Source organism: Terrapene carolina, unplaced genomic scaffold (assembly GCF_002925995.2).
Source record: "Terrapene carolina triunguis isolate 2854851 unplaced genomic scaffold, T_m_triunguis-2.0 Scaffold58, whole genome shotgun sequence".
Classification (NCBI taxonomy): domain Eukaryota; kingdom Metazoa; phylum Chordata; order Testudines; family Emydidae; genus Terrapene; species Terrapene triunguis.
The window spans coordinates 45,762,580-45,784,022 of NW_020664409.1; the positions used below are offsets into that span (position 1 = coordinate 45,762,580).

General features: G+C 41.9%; 1 protein-coding gene across 1 annotated transcript in view; it reads right to left on the reverse strand.

The window, feature by feature from the left end:
• The window catches only part of PXDNL (peroxidasin like), a 291,769-nt gene that overhangs the window by 220,906 nt on the left and 49,420 nt on the right, over nucleotides 1–21,443 (reverse strand). The window contains exon 4 of the mRNA XM_026647339.1: nucleotides 14,112–14,125. Coding sequence (XP_026503124.1) covers nucleotides 14,112–14,125 — 14 coding nt within the window. The remainder of the gene's footprint in view (nucleotides 1–14,111; nucleotides 14,126–21,443) is intronic.

The following is a 21,443-nucleotide window of genomic DNA, read 5'->3' on the forward strand; positions in this document are numbered from 1 at the left end:
AATTCAGAAAAAAACCCATAAACCCAAATGTTCGTTTAAAAAAAAAAAAAAACTATTTGTCATATTGTCATGAATAACGAACAAATTTGTAAAAATTGTGATCAGTTTGTTTGACAAGAGCCAAATCCAATTAATAAACTGTATAGAATAGCTTGACCAGCTCTATTATCTAGCCAGCAGGGAGAATGACTGCTTTTTTCACCAACACCAAAATGTTAATTGGTCTCTTGGCATTATTTAGCATGTGCATAGTCATCTAGCTAAGTGATGGCATCTTCAGTGGCATGATGCAGTTCTTCTAGGCCGGTGGTTCTCAAACTTTTGTACCGGTGACCCCTTTCACGTAGCAAGCCTCTGAGTGCGACCCCCCCCATAAATTAAAAACACGTTTTTATATATTTAACACTATTATAAATGCTGGAGGTGTTTGGTGTGGAGGCTGACAGCTCATGACCCCCCATTTAATAGGCTCGTGACCCCTTGAGGGGTCCCAACCCCCAGTTTGAGAGCCCCTTTCTAGGCCACCGCTGAACCTAGAGTCAGCAGGCATTCATCGACAATGTGCGACATCATCTGTGTTGCGCCACAGCTTCACAGCTGTCACAAAGGCCCCAGCGATACTGGCTGGCTGCACAGAGATCTTGCCCAGTCCAGAATCTGTTCAACAGGGACCACTGGTGACCGGGCAGGTCAAAACCAGGTAGGCAAATTGTGGGGTCAGTGACGAGGGACTGGTTGGGGATTAAAAGAGATATCCATTCCTCTCGCTAGAGTGTTTCCGCCCTAACATCCTGGCATGGCGGATGAGACCATAATGGGTGGTGTGACGGCAAACATGCAGCTGGTGGTTTAAAAAGGTCATTGTTCAGCGGTAGACTTGAGTTGGTGCGTACTTTCTCCGGCAACTTGCCAGTGGCAACCTCTCATCTAATATGAAGAGGAGCAACATTGCTCAGAACTGAAAGCCATGGGAGAGGAGTCTGATGCAGGGTGCCAGAGATGATACACATGGTGGCATGTAACTGCATATCCACCAGTTTGGTGTGTGATGATCGACTCGAAAGTGGTGCGCAGTACTCTGCCACCAAATATGAGGTGGCGAGATCTGACATCCGCAAAGTTGGAGCACAAGCACCCCATGACGAACCTGCCAGTTTGCTAAGAAGATTGTTGTGCTTCTTAACTTTAACTGCTGTCTTCTTCAGGGGGCCATGGTAACTCAGTGTGCGGTCTAAGGTCACACCTAGATAGACCGGTTCGACTTCATGCTTCCCCTTCTGACCACTCATTCAGTTCTTGGGTTGTGCTGGCGTGATGAAGATGGAACAAACTGGAGACTGTTTTTATGACGCTTGGCTGGAGGCGCCAAGTCTTACAGTAGTTAGCTGACTTCATCATGTCCCAGTTTAAGGTGGCATCAAGCTCATGGAACATCCGGGCCTGGGTACCGCAACAGATGTCGTCTGCGTAAATGAACTTCCGTGACTCCGTTGCTGGCAGGTCATTGATGTAAAGGTTGAACAGGGTTGGAGAAAGCACAGAGCCCTCGGGTAACCCATTGCTCTGTCATCTGCAAGCACTTATCTTCTCCCCCATATGGGCTCTGAACTGCCTATCATGGAGGAACAGTTCAACGACTCCTGTGACCCAAGGTAGCAGGACCCATGATACCTTCACGAGCAGGCCAGCGTGCCATACCACATCGTACGCTGCTGTTAGATCGATGCAAACAGTGCCTGTCTTCAAGTTTCTCTGGAAGCCATTTTCAACAAATGTGGTCAGCACGAATACTTGGCCGCATGTGGCCTCGGCAAAAGCTGGCATGGTCAGGGCTCAAAATTCTCTCCACGTTGGGTAATATGCGCTGTAGGACCAAGCGCTCCAGGGCCTTGAAGCACACTGACAATAATGATATGGGACGATAGCTTGATGCTTGACTTAGGTCCTTTCCAGGCTTTAGGAGGCCAATGACTTTTGCGGTGCGCCGTATCTTCGGTAGCCTACCTTCACTGATGATCCTGGTGAAGAATTTCACAAGCCAAAGCCGAGCCAAGGTTTTTCAGGAATTCTGGAGATATGTTGTCATAACCTGCAGCTGTTCCACACTTAATGCTACCGAGTGTTTGTTCCAGCTCTGTTACAATGAATGATTCTGGGCAGCTTCTGATCTGGCGTACACGTTTAAACATATGCCATTCATTCCTCACTTGTCTTCCTCACTTGGAAGTAGAGATCCCAATTCTCCTATAATTATAATTTAGCCAGTATCCTCCCTTGGAAGTTAAACCAAAGGCTTTCATGTTGTTTGCCAAGAAATGACCAAGCAGTGAATGTACTGCAATGGAGGTGGACATACATCGGGCCAGTTCTAAGCAAAGTCTTGTTTTGCTTTCTTAGTTTTAACAATTTTGGTAGTGTCCATTTTCAATCCCTTAGTATCCAAATCATCTTAATTTTTTTAAACCACTTTCATTCTTCTGCCTGACCGTTTACACTCTGCAACTCAAATTACACCAAGCCATATCATGCCACCAATTTTTAGGATGTTCATTGAGTTTGATGGTGACTCCTGCTTAAATACAGTATCCTAAGGTCCATGCTTACTTGCATAGTGGAATGGAAGAGGTATGTGTAACTTGAATAAAAATAAAGAACGTTGCGATTTTGGTTGCTTTTCTTTTTTTTAAGATATTACAAAAAGGAGCAACATTTAAATGTTTTTTGTCTTTCACTGGGTTACTATTTTGTGTTGTAAAGAGAACATGAATTGATACTATAGGACATAAAATTTAACATGATATAGTAAGGCTGGCTGCCAGCTACATTTTTTAAAATATTGAATAAAACAGTGGGTTTGTTTTCTTTATATGAATAAGGTCTTTAAGTAAGAGCTGAAATAATGCATGCTAGATGAAAACATTATAGTTTTCAGAGACACAGGAAAGAGATCTTCAAGTATTTAGGTGCCTAACTCCCGCTGATATCATTGGGAGTTAGGCACCTAAATACTCAAGGAGCTGGGCCTCAATTCCTGTCTTTTTAAACCATTAATTCAGATTCCATTTACTGAAGACCTATATTAGTGTACATAGGTGGTTAGTGCCCTATGGAGTGCCCTACGCTCTTCCTTTGTACATTGCACTAAGTAGTGTAACTGGGTAGACTCTGGCCTTTGAGAACCAACCAGCCCTATTTGGGGAATGGGAAATTCAACAGTAATCCAGTGAGAAGATATGGAGATAGATATATCCAAGTTAAATAAACTCTACTATATTATGCAATATCAATAGGAAATGAATTCACACATGCTTTCCATCCATCGTATCTGTGCCATCTTCATTTTCATTCTCAGGTTTTCTGCCAAGACATCTCAAACAACAACATACTGTACAAAAAGGTTATCAAAGTGGAAACTCTGGAAAGCTGTCAACGCTGTTGATTCTGTTCAGACAACTGAATTGATTAATGTCTACTGGAGGGTAGAAAAGACTACTCTGGAGTTTCTTTGTAATCAAGCACAAATCAGAATGCAGTACATGGTTTTCTGAAACATTAATCTCAGTCAAAATATATCTAACGTTATGGAGAAAATGAAGGCTCACTGGAGATCAAAGAGCATATTCCAAATACAGAAGTCCTTCTGATGTCAATGAGAATTATGCATTTATAGAACAAGTATGGAATATTTGACCCTATATTTAGAAAAGGTAGCAAATTGACTACAACTAAAGAACAAATTTTACTTTAGTAACTTGAACAGTAAAGTTATATTAAAGTTAACTGTTTTAATTGAACATGACTGTAGTGAGGAAGTCTCCTCTGAACCTCCAAACAGGTAGCAAACATACTCAATTTCAAAAGCTGGGTGGTGCAGACGTTAGCTAGAGAACTAAGCAACAAATGTGTTGGAACAGAGTCATGGCTATTATGAATGTAATGTGCATTTCCAAGACTTCCATAAACTGGCTTATATTCTGAGGAAAAAATATGATAAATTTTAAGCAATGTGCTTTGAAATGCTTTTTCTGGTAAATATTTTACTCCAGGCAATGCAATGGCTTTTCCTATAGCACGCTGCTTTACTAATAGATTTGTATTGATTTTTCCCATTGCCTTACTGCTAGCTTTTTAAAAAGCAAACCAACCATACCTCCTTCATGCCCTGTAAATAATGCTACTATGTATATCCCTAATCATGTACCTGATGTGGATGTTAAACTCACAGGCAAAGCCAACTGCACTTCACAGAAGGTCTGATCCCCTGGAATCACTCCATTGCACCTTTTAAATCCCCAAGCAAAACTTCTGCTCTTCCTACTCTGTGTGCTGTCATCATAGGACCAACAAAATAAACACACGTTAATTCACCCAAGTGTGATTTTTTTTGTACTCAACTCTATTGCAGAACATTGAAGGGTTTTCCTTGCCAATGCAATAATGTTTTACATTACATTCCTCTGTAAACTATTATTTCTGAAAAACAGCTTTAAGTAAAACCTTTCAGGTTTCTTCAGCTAGTGTGTCTACCAATCTCAAGATCTTATTGTTTGTTTTTTAAGTTTTGCAATTCATTTCCATGCAATTGTCTCTCTCTCTCTGTTCAAATTATTGTTTTTGACATCTCACATGGAAGCCCAGGAATATAAATATTTGTTTTTATTTATTATCTGGTGTACATGTGTATATCAGGACATTGCTGGTGTCGATATGCATGCTTATCCCTAATACATGACAAAAAATAATGCAACACTTTTTTTAAAAACGCTTGGAGCTGGTACAGTGCAGATATTCTCTACCAAGCAAAGGTGAAAAGAGAAAAGAAATACAAAGCATCAGTTCATACAGTTATTTAACTAATGTAGGCTTAGACACAAACCTGAGAAAAAAATCACTGGGTTCTACATTTAAATTGTCTGAGTTTTTCTATATACAGTAACTCCTCATTTAATGTTGTAGTTATGTTCCTGAAAAATGAAACTTTAAGTGAAACTATGTTAAGCGAATCCAATTTTCCCATAAGAATTAATGTAAATGAGGGGGTTAGGTTCCAGGGAATTTTTTTTCACCAGACAAAAAGACTACATTTATATTATATATATATATATATATATATACACACACACACACAGTATAAGTTTTAAACAGACAATTTAATACTGGTACACAGTGATGATGATTGTGAAGCTTGGTTGAGAACATAAGAATGGCCGTACTGGGACAGACCAAAGGTCCATCTAGCCCAGTATCCTGTCTACCGACAGTGGCCAATGCCAGGTGCCCCAGAGGGAGTGAACCCAACAGGCAATGATCAAGTGATCTCTCTCCTGCCATCCATCTCCACCCTCTGACAAACAGAGGCTAGGGACACCCTTCCTTACCCATCCTGGCTAATAGTCATTTACGGACTTAACCTCGATGAATTTATCCAGTTCTCTTTTAAACGCTGTTATAGTCCTAGCCTTCACAACCTCCTCAGGCAAAGAGTTCCACAAGTTGACTGTGCGTGGTGTGAAAAAGAACTTCCTTTTATTTGTTTTAAACCTGCTGCCCATTAATTTCATTTGGTGACCCCTAGTTCTTGTATTATGGGAACAAGTAAATAACTTTTCCTTATTTACTTTCTCTACATCACTCATGATTTTATATACCTCTATCATATCCCCCCCTTAGTCTCCTCTTTTCAAAGCTGAAAAGTCCTAGCCTCTTTAATCTCTCCTCATATGGGACCCGTTCCAAACCCCTAATCATTTTAGTTGCCCTTCTCTTAACCTTTTCCAATACCAGTATATCTTTTTTGAGATGAGGAGACCACATCTGTACGCAGTATTCAAGATGTGGGCGTACCATGGATTTAACAAGGGCAATAAGATGCTCTCCGTCTTATTTTCTATCCCCTTTTTAATGATTCCTAACATCCTGTTTGCTTTTTTGACCGCTGCTGCACACTGCATGGACGTCTTCAGAGAACTATCCACGATGACTCCAAGATCTTTTTCCTGACTTCTTGTAGCTAAATTAGCCCCCATAATATCGTATGTATAGTTGGGGTTATTTTTTCCAATGTGCATTACTTTACATTTATCCACATTAAATTTCATTTGCCATTTTGTTGCCCAATCACTTAGTTTTGTGAGATCTTTTTGAAGTTCATCACAGTCTGCTTTGGTCTTAACTATCTTGAGCAGTTTAGTATCATCTGCAAACTTTGCCACCTCACTTTTTACCCGTCTCCAGATCATTCATGAATAAGTTGGATAGGATTGGTCCTAGGACTGACCCTTGGGGGACACCACTTGTTACCCCTCTCCATTCTGAGAATTTACCATTTATTCCTACCCTTTGTTACCTGTCTTTTAACCAGTTCTCAATCCATGAAAGGACCTTCTCTTTTATCCCATGACAACTTAATTTACGTAAGAGCCTTTGCTGAGGGATCTTGTCAAAGGCTTTCTGGAAATCTAAGTACACTATGTCCACTGGATCCCCCTTGTCCACATGTTTGTTGACCCCTTCAAAGAACTCTAATAGATTAGTAAGACACGATTTCCCTTTACAGAAACCATGTTGACTTTTGCCCAACAATTTATGTTCTTCTATGTGTCTGACAATTTTATTCTTTACTATTGTTTCAACTAATTTGCCCGGTACTGACGTTAGACTTACCGGTCTGTAATTGCCGGGATCACCTCTAGAACCCTTTTTAAATATTGGCGTTACATTAGCTATCTTCCAGCCATTGAGTACAGAAGCTGATTTAAAGGACAGGCTACAAACCATAGTTAATAGTTCCGCAACTTCACATTTGAGTTCTTTCAGAACTCTTGGGTGAATGCCATCTGGTCCCGGTGACTTGTTACTGTTAAGTTTATCAATTCATTCCAAAATCTCCTCTAGTGACACCTCAATCTGTGACAATTCCTCAGATTTGTCACCTACAAAAGCCGGCTCAGGTTTGGGAATCTCCCTAACATCCTCAGCCATGAAGACTGAAGCAAAGAATCCATTTAGTTTCTCCGCAATGACTTTATCGTCTTTAAGCGCTTCTTTTGTATCTCGATCGTCCAGGGGCCCCACTGGTTGTTTAGCAGGCTTCCTGCTTCTGATGTACTTAAAAACATTTTGTTGTTACCTTTTGAGTTTTTGGCTAGCCGTTCTTCAAACTCCTCTTTGGCTTTACTTATTACATTTTTACACTTAATTAGGCAGTGTTTATGTTCCTTAATATTTACCTCACTAGGACTTGACTTCCACTTTTTAAAAGATGCCTTTTTATCTCTCACTGCTTCTTTTACATGGTTGTTAAGCCAGGGTGGCTCTTTTTTAGTTCTTTTACTGTGTCTTTTAATTTGGGGTATACATTTAAGTTGGGCCTCTATTATGGTGTCTTTGAAAAGCGTCCATGCAGCTTGCAGGAATTTCACTTTAGTTCACTGTACCTTTTAATTTCTGTTTAACTAACCCGCTCATTTTTGCATAGTTCTCCTTTCTGAAATTAAATGCCACAGTGTTGGGCTGTTGAGGTGTTCTTCCCACCACAGGGATGTTCAATGTTATTATATTATGGTCACTATTTCCAAGCAGTCCTGTTACAGTTACCTCTTGAACCAGCTCCTGCGCTCCACTCAGGACTAAATCGAGAGTTGCCTCTCCCCTTGTGGGTTCCCGTACCAGCTGCTCCAAGAAGCAGTCATTTAAAGTATTGAGAAATTTTGTCTCTGCATTTCGTCCTGAGGTGACATGTTCCCAGTCAATATGGGGATAATTGAAATCCCCCACTATTATTGAGTTCTTAATTTTGATAGCCTCTCTAATTTCCCTTAGCATTTCATGAGGTGGAGGAGTCAGAGGGTGGGATATTTCCCAGGGAATTCCTTACTGCTAAATGATGAACTAGTACTCAGCTGAGCCCTCAAGGGTTAACTCTCACACTCTACAAGGCAGCATGAATGGAGGGAGGGGAGACAGCATCGCAGACAGAGACACACACGTGTGAGAGAGAGAGATGCGTATTTTCCCTTTAAGTACGCTGAGCCTACTCTTAAGTAAGCTGCCTTGTTAATTAGATCAGCTTGCTGAGACCACAGCTGCTGCCAGCAAGCTCCCTCCGTCCTGAGCCCTGTCGTGTGTCCCCCCTGCTCTATGGAAGATGGGGTAAGTGGGGTCCAAGAGCAGGGGGGGGAACCCTGACAGCCCCCCTCTTTTTCCCCTTCCCCCCACACAACAAGCAGGAGTCTCTGGGAGCAGCTCCAAGGCAGAGGGCAGGAGCAGCACATGGCAGTGGGGAGAGGGACAGCTGAACTGCCGGTAATTGATGGCCTGCTGGGCAGCTGCTGCACAGGGAACTTAGGGGAGCAGGGAGCTGATAGGGGGAGCTGATGGGGGGCTGCCAGTCCATGCTGGTTCCAAGCCCCCACCAGCTAGCTGCAACGGGCTGCTCTTCCTGCAAGCAGTGGACAAAGCAGGTGGCTGCCAAATGACATTAGAAGGGAGCATTGCACAACTTTAAACAAGCATGTTCTCTAATTGATCAGCAACGAAACAACATTAACCGGGATGACTTTAAGTGAGGAGTAACTGTAGTTAGCTAAGAGTGGGACATGCTAACTCATATTGTGTTATATGCAGAGTTCTTTCATATCCAGAATTCTGCTATAGAACAACTTGCTGAAACTGATGTGAATCAATTTTGGAAATTTGTATCCGGTAACTTTCATCCAATCACATGCCTAGCAGCACCATCAGTAGTTCGTGAGGAAGCTTTGCCCCTATCATCTGCTCTATTAAAGTTTAACAGCATCATCAAGAGCTCTGTGTTCTTCCATATGCAGTGATTTTATAGAGCCAAATCCCCTCAACTTATTCCTCCTAATCTCAAAGGAACTATTTACTTCAGGAGGGGAACAAGAATTCATATTTGTATATAAGAAATTATCATATTTGTCATGAAATAGTAGATGTGCAATAAACTGCTCTTACAGACAAACACGTCTGCTCTATTACCTCAGCAACTGAGAAAGTTGTTTATTGTTTCATTAACTCCAGTGCCAAGAACATTATCCCACAATTAAAAAGCTACAGCACATGCACTCCTAATGGATTGGTAGGCTAGTGTTTTGTCACCGTAAGTTACACAAGTAATAGTCTAGCCATGGGAAACAAGGCAAAAGTTGCAAATTGCTACTAAAATCTGCCAAAGCTCAGAGGCTGCACTTTAATCAAAATATACTTTATTTTCTAATAAATGTTGACTAAAGCCATTTAACTAATAGTGTAAAACAATTTAAAAACTGCTACTGCAGTGGCTGCTGGCTCAATCATAAAGCTGCAGCAGCACACAGAGGCAGGTGGAAGAAAGCTGATGCTTTCCTGCCTTATCTTCCCCAAAGCTTCCTAAGCAGTCCTGGTTTCAAGGCTGGCAGAGTGAAATGAAATTTTACCTAACTCCTGTAGTCTATAGGGATGATGCTGCTTTATGTTCTATAGCAGAGGTGGCCAACCTGTGGCTCTGGAGCCACATGCGGCTCTTCAGAAGTTAATATGCGGCTCCTTGTATAGGCACCGACTCCGGGGCTGGAGCTACAGGTGCCAACTTTCCAATGTGCCAGGGAGTGCTCACTGCTCAACCCCTGGCTCTGCCACAGGCCCGGCCCCCACTCCAACCCTTCCTACCCCCACCCCTGAGCCTGCTATGCCCTCGCTCCTCCCCTGCAGAGCCTCCTGCACGCCAGGAAACAGCTGATCGGGAGGTGTGGGAAGGGAGCGGGAGGTGCTGATTGGTGGGGCTGCCAGTGGGCGGGAGGCGCTGGGAGCCGGGGGTGGGTGGGGAGTTGATGGGGAGCTGCTGATGTATTACTGTAGCTCTTTGGCAATGTATACTGGTAAATTCTGGCTCCTTCTCAGGCTCAGGTTGGCCATTCCTGTTCCATAGAAAGGAGTTGAAATGCAAATGAGCCCAAAAATCTATTTCCTAAAGATAGGTCTGACAATAGTCAAGCGAGGCCTGGTAAAATATAAGTAAAGTGAAGGGAGATAATTCAGAGGCAAGATGGAGATAAGACAGGGCATAACCCAAGGTCATGTTCTAGGCACGTTTTGTTCCTAAGAAGTGTATTAGATAAAATATTATGCTTTGGACAATGCTATCAACATTGATGGTTATTGGGATAGTATTTATGCAGATGTTAATTAATATGATGCTTAATATTAAATAGCCAATGAGATCAAACAAATACAGATATGGTAAAAGGTGAATTTAATATTAATTAGGAGGTGTTAACTATAATTGATTATAAAAAGGGTAGCACACTACTTTTAGTTGAGGCACGCAAATCCACCATGAAGGCATCATTAGAGAAAGGATTATGTACCCATTTTCTTTACACCCCTGAATATATAATTTCATCTTAGAATGAGACTGCAAATGCAGTGGTTAACTATTTAATATTAAATAAAGTTTTCAATGTTATCACTCCTCCACTAAATTAAATTATCTGTAACCGGTCTGGAGGTTGGAACATTAAAGAATTCAGTTGCATTTTATTCCTTATTTTTAAGCTACTAATTGGAAACACATAAATCAAAGGTTACACTCCCAAGAAAAAAATGTGGAAGTGCAACAGAACCCTGTCAATTAAGTACTAGCATGAGTGCAGGAACATATGGCCAAAGGCTGTTTTGCTACAGTTATACAGCCTCACTGTCTTCATGGAAAGGAGAGCAGAATTAGACCCATAATCAGTTAAAAAAATACATTAATGACTAGATTTTCAAAAGGCACAGCCTCCTTGTTGCATCTGCAGAAAGAGAATTGCAGGCACAAATCACCACAGCTCTAACTACCTGATCTGAGTCCACTATTGGGTAGTTAGTGTGACAGTTATGGCAATTTCCTGCAATATCCTGGATAAGACTTATTGAATTAAATTTAATGAGTTCAGGAGTTCATTGTATCAAAAATGCAAATGTTGATATGTCATTGTGGGAGTGTATGGAACAACTCTAAGGAGGAGACTTGAACCTGACTAATGTAAACTCTGAGAAGGGTTATGAGCTTCAAAGAATTATTTGAAACAATGTGATTTTTTTTAGAAGTGGGTTTCCTAGGAAATAGCTGGGAGGACGGAATGCAAATTCCCCACCTCTGGACCCAGTTGTTTGAAGCTGTGCCTCAAGGAGCCACCTATTGCCTGATTGACTACCTATTCATGGTCTCTCTGAGGATCAGAGACCCAAAGTATATAAAGGAGAAAAAGCACAGATTCATGGGTGTGCTTGTTCTGAGCCAAGGTGGTTATGAACTGTGACCACAGAAAAAAACAACAGGGTGGAGTTTGAAGGACTTTTCACCTGCCGAAGCCCTTGCAGGAGTTGGGTGATCTCTGGTAAGCTTATTAGCACCCATTTGGGTCTTTTTATTTAACTATTTTTTCTCTCTAGCACTTTTACTTTAAGAATAAATGTGCTTGCTTAGAAAGAGCTGTGTGGTAATTTATAACTGTAAGAAATTATGCTGCTTATAGCCTAAGAATAAGGAAGGCAAAGGAGAACTATTTATCTTGCTGAGTCTGTCTTGCTGAGAAATTCAGCATAAGCAGTGAATTGTGCAGAAATACTCCAGCCAGAAAGGAGAGCGATGTGTCTACATCCAAGAGAAGTGATGACTGAGGAAACCAGAAACCCACGAGTGGTTGCACTTGGTGGACCACAGAGGGAGAACACAGGTGCAGTTGCCTTGAACGCCGACAGTTGAAACAACTACAAAGTTGTGGGAAACAAACCACTCCGCACACAGCATCAGGTACTCCCTTCCCTGTCCCATTAGGCTCCCAGTAGTACAAGTTCTTTCTTATCTCACTCCCATTTAAATCTGCAGAAAGGCCCCTCATGGGCTCCCCCAGGCTTTTCCAGCAGCAGTCTTTAGTTGGTGCTTTTAGGTTCTGCTTCTCCTTGTCTTGCCTCCCTTTTGCCTTGTACCTTCTGCAGTCATTCAGACCTGCACCAAGTGGGTGTGAAGTCATACCAAATCATAATGGTGTTTTACACCCACTGTGCACAGACTAGTAAAAGACTAGTCTAGGCTCAAGGCAAGAGAGAATCTGATCTGCAAGGGGGGAGGGTCCCAGAGCAGGGCTCCAGCCAAGCCTGAACATCTACACTGCAATTCTTAGCCCCACAGCCTGAGCCAGCTGACACAGGCGAGCCACGAGTGTTTTATGCAGTGTAGACATGCCCTTTGTCTTCAAGTTTCCTCACTCCCCATAAATCCCTCTATACTCACCTCTCTCCTGCATCCTTAATCAAACCCCTTTCATTCTCCCCTTGTGTCAAAACACTCACTGGCCTCCTTTCCTCAAGCTTTCCAGCCTCTGTCTCCAAGCCTATCACTCCCTCACTTCATACACTTGCCACCCCACATCTCTCCCACCTCTTCCTTTGCCCCCAAAATCCTTTCACTTGGCTCACCAAATCCCTTCACTCCTCCTCAGTCTTTCCTTACTCCCCACCCAGCCCCACTGCCATAGTCTCTCCTCTCTATCCCCAAATCCCAACTCTCCCCAAAGACCAGGTCAGTGAGACTGGCTGACCCACAGCACAACTAAAATCTAGCCTTTTATGTTTTCCAGTTCCTTCCCAGGCTCCTCTTTCTCCAAGTGTCCAGAGAGTCTCTTCTACTAAACCCCTCCTCTTCCTCTATTCTCTTTCCAAAGTATCAGTGTCTCCTGCCACCCTTAAATCTTCCATTCCTCACTTCTTCCCTCAACTCCCTCCCTTGCATTCCCTGATTTCCACTGTCTGCTCCCCAAGGTTCCTTCCTCTCCCCCTATTTTCAAAACATACCCAGCATTCTCCTCAAAGAGACTCTCCCTTCCCCTTCAAGTTCCCCATCTCTCTCTGAGGAATATCCCATCCACAAGAATATTACCTCCTAAAGTTTCCTGTGTACCTCTCTCCTTCTCCCTAAAGGTCCCATCCCTTCAGTGGAAAGGTGGGGCAGGGACAGAAGAGCAGCTGCTGGTGGGCCACACATGCCAGCCTATTACTGGGACCCTTCACATCTTTCCCTGTCCTCAGCCACTGAGGGTTGGTAGGGGAGGAGGAAAGGGCAAGCAGGGAGCTGAGACAAGCATCCTAATTACACAGTCTTCTGTCTGACCAAAAGGAGGATAGAGAGAGCCCTACTATGATCACAGCTGCTTCTTGCTGCTGAAATCTATCAGCTAGCAGCTGATGGGTGACAGACAAGGGGGTTGAAAGCTGGGGGACTGTCTGGTGAGTGCAGCATAAAGCAGCCTTTGTGCAAAAACAAATAGAGGGAGGGGGCAAACACACCATTTTTCTCCCTAAGATTATAGCTGGAGGGGGAACCTCACTATCATTACTCTCATGAAGATGAAGCGCAATGACTTATTTGTGCCAGCATTCAAACTTGTAGATTTAAACAGAACCTATTGGGAGATCAGAGTCAGGCTCTTTATTCAGGAATGGTTTTTGCACTGTTACACATTCATGGAAATGCTGGCATACAAGCAAAACAAATCTGTGTCTTATTGGCAAATACAAGATGTTGAAACTTTAAGACCGCTAACAGCTGCTGTAAGCTTCGCAGCCACTGAATCCATCTTTTGACTACTAGCCACATGCAACTGGGTCCTATTCAGGTTTCCCTTTCAGCTTGTCTGTCAACATGACAACCATGGCAAGTGGTTAGTGCCCCATTCTTTCATCCTCAAGGAGTGTCAGGTTAGATCATTATGCAGGGTCATACTCTACACATACTGTTGACTTTGGAAACAGGTCCTGCTACCAGTTCCAGTTCCTTTTTCACATACTTGTTCATGGTCATGACTGAAAGGTTTTGTTGGGATTCCCCTCTCCCCTCATCTCGATCCAAACAATCTACACCTCAGAAAGAATTTCACACATCCTATTTTTGAATGTTGTTCATAACTAGCAACATACTCCAGTAATACAATCTCTCCCCCTAAAACTCTCACTGCTTTTCACCATTACTGTGGATTCTCCATTGAGAACGTGCACACTCATGAATCTAGAGGCACTTATTTAGATTTTAAAAATATGCCACTCCAACATCCAAAGCACATGTACAAAACATTTTTTAAATATACTGTACTTGAAAATGTCTAGTGGATTCAATAAACCACATCCTCTTAGCCACAAACTCACTCCTACCCTTTCAAACCACCAGGTCCATCCTCACTCCCCATCAGAAAAAGCCTAGAAAATAGGACTTACAGCGTTCTCAAACTTAAGAGTTTCAGGTTCCTTCAGACCACTATGGGACTGGATTTCACAATCCTTCATATTGTTCTATAGCTGGTAGGAAATTTGTCAAAAACAGGAAGAATATCTCAATTTACAACTTTTAATGAGGAAAGAGTCATATTTTTAAAGCAGCTCAACATTGCACTAATGACATTCTAAATTCTCTGTACATCTCAGGACTCTTCAGCATAATATCTGAGGACCAAAGTTCAATGCTGAATCAGCAGATTCTGATCATCAGCGAAATCAGCAGGACTGGCTGAAAATATGAATAAAGGTCTCAGAATTGTCCCATAGAAGTTAACAAGGAGCCCAAGTCTGCAATTTTTGTGGGGAGACTCCTTGTCCGATGTATAGGCCCTCTGCCTTCAAAAAGATGAAAAGTACAGAATTTAAAACTATTAAAGACGTCAGTGAAAGATACAAATATACTAAAGTTAAACTTTTGTTGTCTTAACTGGGTTTCCTTGGCTTATTGATGCACTCAACTGCCATTTAAAATTGGGCAAAACATCCTGTTAAAATCAACATTATATGCTTAAATGTCAATAGAACTTTGACTACAAGTATGGGGCGGAATTTTGCATTAAGGGTTTGTAATAGGGGCACGCATCAGAAGAGCACCCTTTCGTACCAGGATGCAGGGGTTCTTCTGCTTTAGCACACCATTATTGTCTGCCTTTCTGGTTCTGCAGTGACCTACAGTTTCCGTGGCCCAGCCCTCTGGCCAGGTCACCTTTCAAATAACTCATAGACTCATAGACTTTAAGGTCAGAAGGGACCAATATGGTCATCTAGTCTGACCCCCCGCATGATGCAGGCCACAAAAGCTGACCCCCCCACTTTCCCTTAACTCTGCTGTTGAAGTCTCCAGATCGTGATCTAAAGACTTCAAGTCGCAGAGAATCTTCCAGCTTGCGACCCCTGCCCTATGCTGCGGAGGAAGGCAAAAAACCTCCAGGGCCTCCTTCCATGGTAACAAAAGTCCGACAGTCCAAACAAATGGTTCTCCTGCCCTCTCTTGGGCTACTCTTCAGCCCACCTCCTGGGCTCAGTTCTCAGTCTCTTCTGGGCTACCTTGAAGTATTTCCCTGCTCTTTCATATAGAGTGCTGATTCCCAGGCTGCTTTCCCTGGAGTCTTTCTTGCTGTTTACCATTTATTGGAGTTCGCTCCTTTTCTCTTTTAGTTGAGCTTTGGCTCTGGGGGATTTCTCCCTGAATGCCCCTTCTTCCTAGCAGGTTTCCACTGCCTGCTCTCCCAGGGGCCTCTGGCAGCCTCTGCTAAGGACTTCCCTGCTTCCAACAGACCCTACTTCATGGTCTCTTATAGGAGCCTAACCTCTATCCTGTAGTTCATCTTATGGAGTTCTCTCAACCCATTTTGTGAAGCCTAGATTTTAATTAGGCTATCATTTGACTCTATTAGCCCTGCACCCTCAGGCTTGGAAGCAGCTAATTATGGTACAGGTAGGTTGGCCCCATATCCCTTTAAATGGATACAGAACCAACTAAAGTCAACAAGAGTCTTTCCATTCATTGCAATGGGCTTTGGATCATGCCCTAAAATACACTGGCTCTAGTCCTGTCAGATCCATGCAGGCAGAATGCAGATACACCAGCAGTGTCTTGTGCTTAAATCTATACTTCTGAGGAAGAAGCAAAAATAATGCACTTTGTTAATCGTGCAGTACTGTTCTTGATGGCTGGAAGGGGAGATATATTGCTTCCTGAGGCTTGTAATAATCAGTTTATGGTCTGAAATATAATTAAGCATAACTGTAGTAGCATAACTATAAATGTTATTGGTGATAAAATTATTAATCCCCTTTTCTATGTTAGGTATTATGTCTCTGATCCACAGATGAAGCATATGTTTTGATACACTACTCCACATCATTGTCATTTTGGAAATGTTACAATGTTATAAACTCCTTAACGGAACACACCAAAGAGCTTTGGCTGACGCATTACACTTCAATTTGTTAATGCATACACTTCATTTTGTTAACGATAAATGGATAAAGTCTTGCCAATTAGGATATATTCCCACAATAACAGGGTAATGCCTCTGACTTAACAATTGATTTTGAAGAGAGGAGTGGGGCTTTCAATTATTATTTTTTATGTCCCATTAACACTTGTAAAAAATGCACCCCTTGTCCGATTCCAAGTTCATACCAGTCCTGGCAAGGTTATCATTATATGCCATCTGCCCCCAGTCACATTTTCAATTTCACTGTTCTCCATCTTATAGCATGATGCAAAATGATCAGGATGTCCCCTCTTTCCCCCCTCTATCAAAGGGATTCAAAACATCTATGCTTTAAAATCTCAGTAAAATTTACTATTACTTCTTGTCACAGCACTTGCAGAAAACAGTCTGCTTCATTTTATCTGCTTCTCAACAGCCACACTTTGCAATTAATGACAGTAAATAAACAAAATATCAAGGAATGGCAAAACCTCCACCATCTGAGTTCTGAACTTAAGGGGAATTTTCCAGAGTATTTCTGAAGGAGGAAACATTTAGGGCCAAATTTAACTTGACTCTAATATTGCAGCTGTAATTTGGGGCAATTACGGAGAATTATTTCCACATGCAAACTCTGCGCTTGTATGTCACGCATGAACAAGTGAAGAGGTCAGCAGAGACATGTAACTACCTAGTTTGGCTACAGATGTTACCTCTTTGTATATGAACAGGGTGAAGTTTTGGTGGCTACCTAATAGAGTCCTCAAATGTTTTGAGTAGAAAAATCTGGATCTATTGTGTTTTGAGGGAAAGCATGGTGACATTTGGAGTTTTGGAATTTTCTGATCATGACAATCTTGTGAGTAGGAAACTGTCTAGCTGGGATGACGCATCAAGAACATTAGGAGGTGGAAGACTATTTTTAACTTCAGCTCTCCATATCCTGCACCTGCAGTAGTAATATTAGATAAATGAAGGCATGAAAATGTGAAGTAAACATTTCACAATTTGCTTCCATCCAAGAACTATGCAGACCAGAAAATGTGACATCAGCACCTCATACCACTCTAAGTTCTCCAAGCAACCTGGCAAAGTGAAGGGATGGTGCTGACTGCTGCGGTTAATACATCATCACAGGCAAAGACTTCAGAATTTTGTTCAGAGTATATATTTATTTTGACTTTAGGACTTTATGGATTTCCTGTCATTATGGATTAGCATTTGCAGGTACACTCTAAGCGTTCACACATGGTAGCAGTTCTGCTTCAGGGATCCTGCTTTATAACTTTCGTTCTGTGCTCAGATGTGGTGCCCTTAGGACTTACAGATATCCACTTCCCTAAAGAAGTTTGGAAATTTGTGCACTGATTTTCTACATGAGCTCTTCTGTTGGTTTTACAACTTAAAAAAAGGCAGTTCTCTAATTCTCCAGGATCCAAAATATGTCATTCACAATAAAATGTAATGTTCGCAGCAAGTAAACTTTACCATTATTTCAAAGTGATGCCACAATAAAGAATGTCATTTAACAATTGACAATGTCAGAAAACCTGCTCTGCAATTATATTAAATAAAATTTCATTCCACCTCCAAACACATTTATCATATTTAAAAATATGTCTCCTTATAATGAACAGTTATGGGCTTTCAAGATATTAATTCCTATAGTCTTTGTACTAGAATGTACTAGAATATAGAATCATTGCCAAAGTAGTGATGGATTGCAACACGTACATGAAGGAAAGGAGTTCAATCATTCTCTTGCTATATCTTTCAAATTGTTTTTATTCTTTCAACTTTACATTTGTAAGCAACTGGAAAGCTGACTTATCTGAACTGTTCAGGCATTTTTAGTTTTAGGGTTTTTTAAGTGATATGAAAGCTAATTAAATTGAATGTTCGCTGCAAAAAATCAAAACGTACTTCTCAATATTCATTGATACAGGAACAGCAGAATATTTTCCATGCATCCTTGATCTCTGCATTCCTTGCTGTCAGTTGTGCACCATTGTTAATCAGTTTCATTTGAGGACCTGGATGGTGCTGACAGCCACAGATATACAGATAAGTGATGGTATGAAATATTGCCAAGCACATTCAAACAGAAAATAATTCAGTGAACTCATATACCTACATTCATATACCCTTCCGTTTCTCCTAAGAGATTGATCCCTTCACTTAGGAGATCTGGAAGTCTATGCTGTGTAACGAAGCACACTGTCTATCTTGGACACTTATACAGCCTCATTACCGTGGTATCTGAGCACCACACAATCTTTTAATGTATTGATCCTCACACCACCACCCCGAGAGCTAGGAAAGCACTATTATCCCCATTTTACAGATGGGAGAACTGAAGATCACAGACACAAAGTGCCTTCCAAAGGCCATTCAGGAAGTCTGTGGTCTAGCAGGTAATTGAACCAGGTTTCTCAATTTAACCCTGGACCATCCTTCCTCTCTTCCTCACTCCGAGCTTCAAGCTTCATCTGTTAAATAATGCCAGGATGCTTGGTGCTCAGACATCACCATATAAAAACCTAGATAGATCAGATATCTTTTTAACTGTAATAGGCTTTACCCAGAATAGGTATGTGAACCAAATTGCCAATATCTGTCAAAACTGGGTGTCTCAACTTTATTAATTTGCCAAAAAGGAGTTTTGTAGCAAATTTATCAGCAAATACATGCCAAAAATGGAAATCCTAATTGAAATTATTGCTGAAGTGACATGCTCAGAATTTTTCCCCAGAGCGACTGCACATACATACAAATACTTAAACTTCTCAATTCTGCTTTATAAACACTACATTACCATCAGAACAATCTGATGAGGTTTTGCAAAATACACACTAACATCCCCGGTTTACAGTTGCATAGAGAGCACAAGTGAATTACCCAAGGTCACAGGATGTCTGTGGCAGGGCTGGGAGAACCCACATCTTCCAACTCCCACGCCTATGCCTTAATACACAAGACCATTCTTCTTCTGTACAGTACTAGGAGGGGACAGTCTAACACAAGAGGCTGTGGAATGCACCAGCTACATGAGAACATGCCCTGAAGAGGAACCCCTTTCTACAGAGTGATTTTGAATCAGAATGACCCATTTTAATTTCTTGCAATTTTGGTGTGCAATTTTGTATTCCTACACAACAAAATATTTTTTTTTACATAATGGTTATTTACGGACAGATTCTAATCTCGGAAGTTTATATCCATCACTTCATAGTGCACACTGAAATACTGAAGCATAAATTTATACAATCAACATACAGTACACTCAGGAGACTGACATGTGACCTTGCAAACGGACGACTTTGGAGTTGAATATTCAGTTATTCACAAGCAATTCATTCACAAGTACAAACTTGACTTGTCTGTTCTACACTGAGTTATAACCATCATTTAAATTCTTATACACTTCTTACAGCAGAGCACATGAGAATTAGAAAGATTTCACTGGACCTGTATGAACCTGGCACTGTAGCTCCAAAACAGCCTGTGCAAGGATCTCTGCTGGTTATTTTGTCTGTCTATATACATTTCCATCTCCCATTTCTCAAATAACTTGTTTTAAAATTACGGGGAGGGGGAAAGAGACAAAAAATAAATCTCTACCAGAAACACATAGGAATGACAACCATCCATTTAGAGCAAGTAGCTGACTTAAAATTAACTTAAATTAAATAAAAGGATCTTTCCCGCCGCCCACAGAAGAGAAGAGGAAACACCTACACCAATACAGAGTTCAAAAAGAGAGAGACATTCATATTGCACTAGTGGGCAACAGTCAGCCCAATAGGGCATCTCTTTATCCCATGGGACAGTGTATGCCAAGTACTGTCCACTGTTTCTGATTGTACACATACCAGAAACTTCTCAGATCAGGAAGTTATCATGGCTGTTGGCTCCACGAGAATGTAAGCTCTTTAGGGTATGGACTATGTCTTCCTATTGTTTGTACTGTGCCATGCAGAACAGGGGCTCAATCCTGTTATATATACTCTGCGATGAAAATAGATATATAGAATAGCCAGATTTTCTACTTTCTTTCATGGCACTCTGATGGCTCAACTATGACAGCAGCAAATCCTTCTCCTTACACAGAAAATGTGGATGATGAAGGGGACAGTGCTGGAGAGAAACTGGATGTGAAGTGTTATGTTTCACAGCATACAAACAGAAAAGTTAGTTAAATACTCTTGCTGGGAGGCTGCAACATAACAGTGAATTTCTTGGTATTCAGAATGATAACACACAAGAACACCAACACAGAGACAAAACAGGCTACTCCCTAAAACAGAGAGGCACAACTCACCCAACCTTATTCTAAGCTAGCTGTGTGCAGACTGACTCTGCTAGGCCCAGATCACACAGTTTCTGAAAGATCCCCCAGCCTGCGATCAGGGCCGGGGCGGGGGGGGGGGGGGAAGGACTGAGCATTTAAGGTGACAGCTTACAATTTTAATACAGCCTTTCATGCACCACATGGGGTTTAATGATTGTGGGGTTCATTAAACAACAAACTAGAGCATGAGAAAGGAATACAACTTTTAATAAAACAAACTGAAGAGCTTCTGTGGTAAACTGCTGTACACAGCTACACTGTGTTCTCAACCCCAGCTTCCAGGGCACATCTCTAAAATTCCTATATTCATAAAACTGTCCCTTAATCGGGAGCGTCTGTAAATTATAATCTTCCACAAACATCTCTACATGGGAGTTACTGGCTAATTGCAAGAGCTGCTGACTGAAATCAAAGCCAAATGTGTGAAAAGAAAATATATCATCATTACTGTGTATACAGGTCCAGTCTGACTGGGAATATTCACGAACCAATATCATGTGTTTATGTTCAGACCTAATCATTCTAAAGCAGGAGCGGCGCCAGGGTTTTTGGCACCCTAGGCGGGGATCCTTCCGCGCTCCCGGTCGTCGTCAGCAATTCTGCGGGGGGGGGGGGGTGTCCTTCCGCGCTCCCAGTCTTTGGGGCACTTTGGCAGCGGGTCCCAGAGCGAGTGAAGGACCCGCTGCAGAATTGCCGCCGAAGACCCGGAGCGCAGAAGGACACGCCGCCGCTGAATTGCCGCCGAGGGCGGCAAAATGCCACCCACCCAAATCCTGGTGCCCTAGGCAACCGCCTAGGTCGCCTAAATGGAAGCGCCGGCCCTGTTCTAAAGTCAT